The sequence below is a fragment of the Triticum urartu genome, chromosome 3, assembly GCF_003073215.2.
Source record: "Triticum urartu cultivar G1812 chromosome 3, Tu2.1, whole genome shotgun sequence".
NCBI lineage: Eukaryota > Viridiplantae > Streptophyta > Magnoliopsida > Poales > Poaceae > Triticum > Triticum urartu.
Window position 1 is genome coordinate 42837462 of NC_053024.1, and position 10729 is coordinate 42848190.

At 46.6% G+C, this 10729-nt stretch overlaps 1 protein-coding gene across 1 annotated transcript; it reads right to left on the reverse strand.

Annotated features, from left to right (window-relative positions):
* Positions 1–2697: 2697 nt before the first annotated feature.
* Positions 2698–6279, reverse strand: LOC125542658 (very-long-chain enoyl-CoA reductase). The gene is made up of 4 exons (XM_048705785.1): positions 6056–6279; positions 5871–5910; positions 3224–3978; positions 2698–3125 (listed from the first exon to the last, which is right to left on the reverse strand). The coding sequence occupies exons 1-4, from the start codon at positions 6122–6124 to the stop codon at positions 3057–3059; spliced, it is 933 nt and encodes a 310-aa protein (XP_048561742.1). The 5' UTR covers positions 6125–6279; the 3' UTR covers positions 2698–3056.
* Positions 6280–10729: the final 4450 nt, after the last annotated feature.

Consider the following 10729-nt stretch of genomic DNA (forward strand, 5'->3'; position numbering starts at 1 on the left):
GCTTTTTAAGAAGGATATACAATTCCGCACATTAAACTAAAGATCACAAAAGAAGGAAAGAAACACGTCTCCATATCACAATTCTATTCAGATTTATTTTAAAAAAAACTTGAGATATGTTAACCAAACCAATAGTACGAACATCTCTAAAAAAATAAGAAATTACAACAAGGTCCCTAGAAGGCTCGCCATCTTCTACCTGAATGGCCGATGGCACACCGTCGGAGCCAGCTTATCATTGTTGATTCAGGACCAAAAGTCACCAAGGCCACAATCCCACTTAACCGGTGACCTGAAAAAGAAGAAATCACCGTCAGGAGAGCCGCTGATTCAAGCTCCAGACCTCTAAAACTTATCACAAGCCTCACACCGGCACCAAAGGCGAGAAAATGGGAAGCAAGAAAAACATCCTGTGTATATTGGCTTGTTCTTGATCGAGAGTTGTATGCCATGCAAAAATAATTTTTGCAGGAATTTATAACCCATACGTCATATAAAGATATCAAGAAATGTCATTTTCTTTATTCACATGCTAAATTTCATTAATATTATTTTTTTAGAATTGGAAATTGCATCAATATTCTTTTCTAGGGATGGGGCGAGATATATGTTGCCAATTTAGGCAGTTCAAATTTTTCATAAGAGCAATGCACAATATGGACCATGGTGTCAATTACGAAAATTGGAGGTGGTCAATGAACTTTCACTCAGGAGGAGCATCCAAGCACTGCCATTTGCTTCTTAAAATATGACCAGAGACAATTGCGTCAAAACCCCTGAGCTATTATCATTTCTCACTTGATGATTATGCATTGGACCTCCTTAAACTCGATTGTCTCCGTTTCTCACGGAGATCAAAATGATTCCCTTGAGTCAAGTGTCATCCTCGCTCGTTCTTTTGCACATCTAGATATTAATCTTTTTCTTTCTAGCGATCCAACTGGCCAATGGCAGAAGAGAAGTGAAAACGAAAGTGTAAACCCATACATGGCGAACTTGTATTGACTTGTTCTTTGTCACAAAGCCATATATCACACGAAACTTAATTGCGCATACGTGACAAGGATATCTAGCAATATAATTTTCTTGCTCAGCATAATAATTGTGTTATTGTTTTCTTGGTGTCTAGAATATATAGACTATTTAGTCTACTACAACAAGTTGTGCCCGGCTCCGGCGATGGAGGTGCGATGACGGCGGCGCGCCTTCGGCTCGCTTCGGTGCTTGTAGTTGTTGCTAGGTAGTCTACGGATCTGGATGTAATTTTTGTTTCTGATGTTCGTTGTACTGTCATGATTGAAGATGAATAGATTGGAAGTTTTTCCGCAAAAAAAAAGACTATTTAGGAAGTAGTTCCAAATATGAAAAGTGGAGGTGGTAAACGAACTTTTACTCAGCAACACCCAGGCATTAAGTAGTAAATTTCTTTTATTTTGTCTACAGAAAATAGCATGAAAGCCCATAAGACATTCCAACATACTCCCTTCGTCCCATAATATACTCCCTCCGTTCATTTTTGTAAGACCTTTTAGACATTTAAGACAGCACTTAAAACAGTTCAATTTTAGCTGTCCTAAACGACTTACAAAAGTGAACAAAGGGAGTAAGAAATTTTTTGTAGTGTCAGAAACAGTCTTATATTATGGGACGGAGGGAGTAATTGACAAGGAAATCCAGTTCCATCCAGCTGAAGTGTAGTGTGATGTAGGGAGGACAAATGGCACACAGCAAAAACCAGTAGGATCGCGATGTGATGATAATCTAATCATTCGAATGTCAGCCCCGTAGTACGTACCCACATGCCACAAAGTGGAGTATCCCTTCCTCTCACTGTCGCAGGACGAGTGACAAACTAAGCTTGTGATCCTGCGTCCAGAGCCGCGGCATCTTCCAAGCACTTGTCCATACCAGTACTACTCTTTGGGCTATGAGTTATAAATAAATCATAAACTATCAGTCTAAGACTCTAGGTCCTAGTACTACTTGAAGATGATGGCCTTGGAATTGCTGCGAAAATTCAGCCCCACATGACACTATATCCACACATGACTATGTGTGCAAAGACAATAATTTTGATGAAGTCAAGTGTTTCTTTTTTCTGTCAACTCAAATGGTGCAAGGAAATCTGCCTAGGGCCTCGTTGGATTCTGGTAGAAACATTCCGTTCCAGCTGACCGGCGACAAGTGCTACCGCGGTGCAGGTCGCCCGGCAGTCGCAGACGACCGGCGACAGCGAGGCAGCACGTGAAAATGATGGTCAGCAAGAACTCTTCCAGTCTGACTGGCTACCGCCCATCAAGGTCTTTTATGTGAATTTCCACATGCATGTACATACAGAAGAGGAGAAAAAAATAGCATTGGTTTTGTGTGACTAGTATTTATTTACTTATTTCCGAGAGAGAAAACATTGACTGATGGTGATAAGCTGACAAGTCACCGGGAAGCTGACTGGCAGAGAATGCAGAGTGGCCATCACCAACCATAAATAAATTAACCAACAGATCATCTCTGTACCATATGCCCTAATTGACCTCTTCCAACGACTTTGTGGATGAGCACGCACAGCAACGTCAAGCAAGCATGCGAACATTGTCAAACTTCAAGTAAGATGACTTAGGAAGGAATGATGATAAAGCATCAGAACGGCAAATGGTTGCATCATCGACTTCTCAGAAGAACGGAACACGGGCCGACACATATCTGATGAATCATCTTAGTGTTGGACTTGACTATGACAACACGTCGCAGTGCGGCGTAAATAAACCCCAGAGAAAGTTTTTCAACAATATGGTACTTCCTCCGTAAACTAATATAAGAGTGTTTAGATCACTATTTTAGTTATCTAAACGCTCTTCTATTAGTTTACAGAGGGAGTAAGAAAATACATCCTTCGGATAAGAACATTTGGACTACATAATTGAGGTTTGACAGCTGGTACAAGGCACGATTAGTAGGAATGTTTGAGTGAAATCGACTGATGGCTTTTAACTTTGGAACGCTGGAACAGAATAAATGTTGAATCTCCAGATGCAGGCCTTGCGAGCACCGTGACTTCTTCACAGGAATGGAGGAAGAATCACCCATCGGCGGGGGTACTTGGGCCGCCCGTCCTTCCCGTCGAACAGCTGCACAAGAAAGAAGCAAATGTCAGTAAAGCCATGCAGTTTTCACAGGTTTTGTTTCGTGTTCAGTAATTCAGTGTGCAGAGAAGAGGTACACTTGCCTTCCTTAGGCGGCTGTGCTTCCCGAGCGCCCAGTTGGTCATGATAGCCGCCGCCACAGCAAGGAAGACATAACCAGCCACGGTCTGTGTGGCGATGTTGAACCCCAGCCATTGGTAGATCTCGGTGGTGTAGTTCGCGCACGTCACGATGTTGAACAGGAAGCCCCGTGGGATCTGGTAGCCGCCGCTGCCAGTCGGGCTCCTGAGGTTCCTCAGCAGGATGTGGCAGTAGAAGTTTGCGATCTGGCACACGACCCCGATGCCGAACCCAATCTTCATCTGCAGGTCACTCACAGGGGTGTACAGAGGGTGGTTGCAGTAGTAGGCAATGTACGCTCCAAAGGTCCAGTAGTAGGCGCAGTTCCTGAAGACGTTTGACACGGGGGAAGTCGCGTGGCTGAAGCGGTGGACGAAGAAGGTCTCCATGATCCTCTTGAAGTAGTGGAAGCAGAAGTAGTACATGGCATAGGTCTGGACAGGGTGGATGACCCGCTCTCCCTCATATCCAAAGTATTTGTAGACCGGCAGGTAATAGAAGATGGGGTAGATGATAAGAGGGCCGACGTATTCCCAGAAGAAGAGCGTGCTGTAGTAGACCTGCGGGCCTAAATCTTTGAAGACCACTGTCAGGGAACCGGAACCTTTCTCGCAGTATTCCGATAGGCTGGCCTTTTGACTGAGGACAACTGGCTTTCCAGATTTTCCAGGTTGTGCAGGGAGGGTGAGCCGTTGCCTGGCAGGATAATACTTCTTAGCTGCATGGTGTAAACACAAGTGATTAGCAACTCATACACCATTGCTCTTCATAGAGAAAGAAAGCATAAACAAAAACATGATCAACCATGTCAGTGTAGCCCATTCATATTGTTCTGAACAATAGCAGGGAAGCAAGTTTCATGCATAGGGAAGATCTAATGGTAACACTGTTCTCAACATTAGCAGCTTATGGTGCAGGCTCAAAAGCAGAACAGCAACAGTATGCATCTAGCAGGGCATGCTACACTTAGTTTGGCAGTAAAGTAACTATATTAGTCTTGTATGATCAGAATTAGAAGTGCTGCTTGAAGACAATGTCGAAACATGAGCTACTTATGGCAACAAACAATCAAACAAACTAGTAAAAGTGGAAAGGGTGCAGAATTAGGATGGAACTATTTTCAAAGTTTCCAACATATTTGACCAAGATCGGGACGTGGATTATCAGTTTATCACTATGTTTCAGGAGAATTGTTTCTTAGTTGAGCCGCACGCACCATCAGGATTATAATATTCTATTCTCCAGCTCAAAAGTTCAGACTGGTGGCATTTCATACATTAAACAGTACACTGCATCACCATATGTGGTGATCTGTCTCCTGACTCAATCACATGGCACCAGATCTGCTTTAATGGTCCAGCATGAGTAATAACTGTGTGTAAGCCTCACTTTAAGATTACAGGATGGCAAGTTAATATGCTAACATGGTAGCTCTGTGGGTATGGAAAAGGTTATAAAGGATAAGATGATGCCTACAAACTTGGCAATAAATACCATAAGTAATATAGGATTCTTGATCAGCAAAGCAGCGAAAATTTTGCTCAGTGACAGTCTCAACTAATTCATAGCAAAATTAGATGCTCAAATAAGAAGAACACATAAAAAGGGGTAAAGGAAAAATGGAGTTATCATGGGAAAACACCTAAAGAAAACTAAGTTGCTCAGGAACCATCATAGTACATACTTTCTCCATCAGGCTAAGATATGATAAACAATCATCAGGCCATCTCAAACAAACTTGGCCAACAGAAAAGGGGGAGATTGCATAGAAAATAAATGCAGAACATACCAAAAAACATCCAGTTTCACCTAACAAGCAGGAAAATCACAACTAAACCTTGCAGCATAAACATGTACTAAAAGAGAGATTTCTTGCAATTATTTACTTCTCGTCTTAAATGTGACCAAAGGTTGCAATTTCAGATTAAGTAGCTTAGAACAGAAAACAGAGTACCAATAGACATTATTAGCTTGCCGCAGCAACTTGTTTTATTTTTCAAAGGGATCCACATAATGTTAATTTTCACCCTGTGTCATGATTGTTCTTTTTTCTAACACACAGTTGAAATTATGAAGTATATACCCAAACCAGTCTCCAAACGACACCTAGCCAAGTCCGTCATCTGAATTCGCTTATCCTTCTATAACCTTTCCTTCTCCAGAAACAACAAATCATATGACCGCAATTAACTGAAATACTCATGCGGAAGTGCAAAAAGCACCCACGAAGCTTGTGAGTGCATAGATGTGGACGGCCAACTCCCTCCTACCTAGACAAGATCCTAACAACCTGCACCAGCCACAGGACCCTACCAGATGAGGGCAAGCAAGGAGCAAAACACTGGCTACAGGCCCTTCACTGCACTGATGTGATTGTCAAGCAGTACTTACTAAATATGACCCAAACACAGTGTAGCGTTCAGCTCATCTACTTGTTCACTGACGAATTTGGTACTACTTGGTTTAACCAACGCAGCACCCCCAGTGAACTCATCTGGTCACCACACTGACTGAACTGCGGTTGACGGTGCTAGTATTTTTTTCAGATTTGAACTCAAATCTGGAAGTAGAAGGCATTGGCGGGGAGGAAAGAGAGGTGATGAAACGTACTCTTGGCGTGGATGGCCTCCTGCAGATCCGCGACCTTGGCCTGCAGAGAAAACGGGAACCACGGGGCGAACGGTCAGGCCGAGCTTGGAAACTCCGGTCTCGAGATCTTAATTAAACCCCGGGCAAGAGAAAGCGAAACCCTCCCCCGGCCCACGGCGCGGAAGGAAGAGCGGGCGGGCGCGTACCGAGTCCTTGAGCTCGACGCCGCCCTTGACGACCTCGCGGCCGCTCCGCGACACGACGGAGACCTTCATGCTCCCTCCGGCGTGCCTCCGCTGGTGGCTTCAAGCAGCAAGGCGAGGCGAGCTGAACCTGTGGCGGAGGTGGAGAGGAGGGCAGAGAGAAGGCTGCGTGGGGGAGAAGGGGTCGTAGGGGGAGGCGTATTTGATTGAGATCCCGCGGCGGTGGGGGGAGGTGCGGGCCGGTGGGGCGTTGGGCGGACGGGCCCACCGGAGTTATGCGCAGGCGTTAAGGCGGAGGAGGAGGATGCAGCGTCTTGACGCGGACCGGGTCTCCCTGGTCACGGCCCAGGACTCTTTGCGTACCAGCCGAGTCGTTAACCGGTGCTACCTACAACTACAATCTGCCTAAACAAAAAAAGGAGTAGAACTTACACAACCCAGGTGTGTAATATCATAAAGACCAAAATACAAGTAACGTAAAGACTGACATGACAAAACTGAAAAGACAACAGGATGCCTCTGAGCTTGACACCAACGCCCGTCACCTGCCTTCGACACCGCCACAACAGCCACCAAGGAAAAAAAAGTGACGGATCACCTTCTCACCCGAGCTTGACGCCGCTCAATCGCTGATCTGCAGTTTTGCGGACCTCCAAGATAGCTCACCGAAGGTGAAACCATATGATGTTGAACGAATTAGTCTCACCCGCAAAAAGAAGTGTACTCCGGTGGCGAAACTGATTCGTGGAATCAGCGCGAATTAGCTTCGCCACTGAAGCGAATATCCGCATGTGAATAAAATCTAAGCAAAGCTGAAACAAACAGGGCCGAACTGAGTGAACAAACACACTAAAACGTGAATATATACATTTGATGTAGGGAAAAGTTAAAACATCCTATATTTATTAACTGATGGAGTACTCACTTGCAGTGTGATCTTCCTGTAAAAAAAGGAACTTCTAGTATGATGATCTTGCATGCGTAAGCTCCGCAAAAAAAACGTGTTTATCACTTTAGAATAACGTGCAAACTTTTGTATCCGCGGTGTGACCCTCCAACATCTTGAGATGGTGTATGGACTGGGTTCAGCACGACGGGATTAGAGAGAGAGGGTCTCAGTTGGTTGGGTGGGGAGTAGGCCGGGCGGCCCAACGGCCCCGAACGACTGAACGCGGCGGCCGGCCGTAATTCCTCGCACGCCATCTTCCCGTGCTCCCGTTCCATCGCATCGCATGATGCACTTGCACGCCGTCCGTCACACGCCCCGCTGTACCACGTTTACCAACACCGACGACCAACCCACACCCGCCCACCTGCACGTATGTATCGCTGTAGGCGTGACGATTGAATGTGGTGGGAAGTTTGTGTGCATTCCCGAAGAAATCGTAGTTTTGAAAAAACGAAAACCGTGAGACGATTTTGGCGACGGCTATGCGTCGGCCGACTGACGCGCATATTGAACAGACCGTCTTTGGTATCGTTGTCGGATGTTGAGGGAAATGGATAAACAAACACCGACGAGATCAGAAAGGTGTCGAAGGAGAAGAATCACAAGGAATCGAAGGCCTCACACTAAGAAGATAGCATGTGGTGCGCTCGTCGCATGAGGAGAAAGGGAAAGCCATGAATAGGCCCGCGAGGACACGCGGCAAAAGCGGGAGGCGGTCGAGTAGGATGAAAGATCAGTGGGGTGAGTGTTGGCCCCATGGAAACTAGGATACCACGGGCCTGCGTCCTTGGGCTTGACTATGCCCCCTGTGGCGTAGCGGCCCCCGGGGTTGATCCACCCAGGAGGGTCTGAAAAACACTTGCCCATGAGGTCCCGGGAAGCCTCTCCACCATGTCGAGAAGGACCACTCGAGAATTGTGAATTCCGGGGGCGTCGCTCGTAGTCCCTCCTCTTCCTTCTGCTACATGCAATGATAATCAGAGGACAGTACAGCGGGAATCGCTTTGGGATGGGCGCAAGTAAAGCCTTCCCCCGCCCGCGGTCATCCACAGTGGCCACGACGGTTCCCTGCCCTTGTACGTTGCTACAGGGCCGGTACTATGGCACTACCACATTGTGCGGGGAAAGAAGCGGGCAAATATCCACGGTGCAATGCGCTACCCCGGCAGCCATTATCACAAGCACGTACGTGCATGACACAATCGACCATACCTCTTCGATACAAGCTAGAGCTGGCCTATTCAATGTAATATATTGAGCCAATGAGGACCTCTGCGAGGGGCCCGGCAAGGCGGTATAAATAGGCAAAGGTTGTGACCTCCGAGGAGGGGGGGGGGGGGATTCCTGGACAACACAAGTCACACATTGTAGCCAACTATCATATGAAATAAAAGAGCAAATGCAGGAGTAGGGTGTTACACCAACACGGTGGCCTGAACCTGGGTACTTCCCGTGTGTTCTTCCTCCTTCACTCGGTCATGACTTATGAAACTAGACGTGTTTAATCCATGACCGAACTTTCAAAGTGTTGTAGCTAACAACACAATGTCCGGTTCTTAGACACTGGCAGTGAGGAAGAGCATTTTCCATAATACTCTTGTAAATTATTTATCGTGTTCACACTATCTTAGAGGATTTCTTTCTTCACTGCTAATTCCCTTATGGAAACCTTCTACCACATCATTGTCCTATAGTTGGCTATGAAGAAGTGATAACAAAGAATACGATAACCACTCGGAAAACAAAAGCATAACATAGTACGTCTTGGTCGAAAACCTTGGTCAAAAACCGGGCAACAGTGGACCGTCATCTCCCTCCGAGCGTATCATTCCTAGTCCCACACAGGTAAGATGAATCAACAGAGCAAGCCAGATGAGGGCCAGGAGGAGCCGGTCGGGTTCGCATGCGCGCACCATGCAGCGTTCCTAGATCTAATGTCGTCTGAGTTCCCTGGGATACACCACGCTGGAGGGAAACCACCTCACTTTCGCATACTTTGTCGTTGCCGGTCTCCCCGTCCTCCGAGAGCTTGACCGAGTAAGCTAAGCTGAGATCTATCACATCGCCCACCCGGATCCTCTACGTTACTCGAACCAAGCTTGTACGAATTAGGCGAAAATGATCCGGTGACTGCTATTTGTCGGTCGGTTGACAAGTAGATTGGATCGGTCGTCTCCAAAGCCCTTGGATGAACCGCGCGACGGTCGTTCGATTTGGGCCGCATCACTAGCAAGTTTTTGCAATATAAGCCATCTTGTGTTTGAAGGTTTGCAACATGAGCCATGTTTCGCTTGCTTGAATGCGCTCCAAGGTTTGCGATTTGCAACATGGCTCATGTTGTGCTCCTTATTTAAGGTGTGGTGGTAGGCCACTCGCAGCACCTACGACCCGGCTCGTCGGGCTAAAAACCACCCCTTGCAACATTGTCCATCGGCCATGGGGAGGCACTCCTCTCCCCCACATTTACTTGGGGAGCAACCACCAAGTTGGTCAAAAGAGCGTAAGGATTAGGGAGGCGCATCTATGGCTACTGTTGTTGGGAGGGAGAAAATGATGGATGGCGAGATCGGGCGGTGCCGAAGAAGAAGAATCACATGGGAATCAAAGGCTTCGCACTGAGCAGAAAACATGTGGATGCGCTCGCTAACCCTTGTTCAAGAAGGTGTTCTTACTATAGACGTCACCAAGAAGAAGAAGGGGGCACTCCTCTCGTAGTCGCTAAGAGCATCTATAGCCGGACCCCTCAAACGTCCCGAACACTGTCCGGATAGGAGATAGAGAAAATGCCACCCAACCATAACCCCCACTCTGTCCGAGCGTGTCGAGCACTCAATATATCCAACCCATATATGGGGAAGATGCGGGAATGTGTGGGCTGTCCAGGCACCCGTTCCACGTCAGACCAGCCCATCCTTGCCCCACATGTCATCCAGTCCGAGCACAAGACCCATCTCCTCTCTCTCTCTCTTCCTTGCCCGCTGGAGAGCCGGACCTCGCAGGCCTGATGCCTACCCTACCACCAAGCTACGGGCAGCAAGAGCTCGTCTGGCTGAGCCTGTCATGGTTCTAAGTCTGACAGTAGAATGGGGGTAGGAATGTAGAGGCGAGATCTTAGTGTTGGAAATATGCCCTAGAGGCAATAATAAAATGGTTATTATCATATTTCTTTGTTCATGATAATTGTCTATTGTTCATGCTATAATTGTGTTATCCGGAAATCATAATACATGTGTGAATACATAGACCACAACACGTCCCTAGTGAGCCTCTAATTGACTAGCTCGTTGATCAAAGGATAGTCATGGTTTCCTAACTATGGACATTAGATGTCATTGATAACGGGATCACATCATTAGGAGAATGATGTGATGGACAAGACCCAATCCTAAGCTTAGCTCAAAGATCGTGTAGTTCGTTTGTTGTAGCTTTTCTGAATGTCAAGTATCATTTCCTTAGACCATGAGATTGTGCAACTCCCGGATACCGTAGGAGTGCCTTGGGTGTGCCAAACGTCACAACGTAACTGGGTGACTATAAAGGTACATTACAGGTATCTCCGAAAGTGTCTGTTGGGTTGGCACGAATCGAGACTGGGATTTGTCACTCCGTATGACGGAGAGGTATCTCTGGGCCCACTCGGTAATGCATCATCATAATGAGCTCAAAGTGATCAAGTGATTGATCACGGGATCATGCATTACGGTACGAGTAAAGTGACTTGCCGGTAA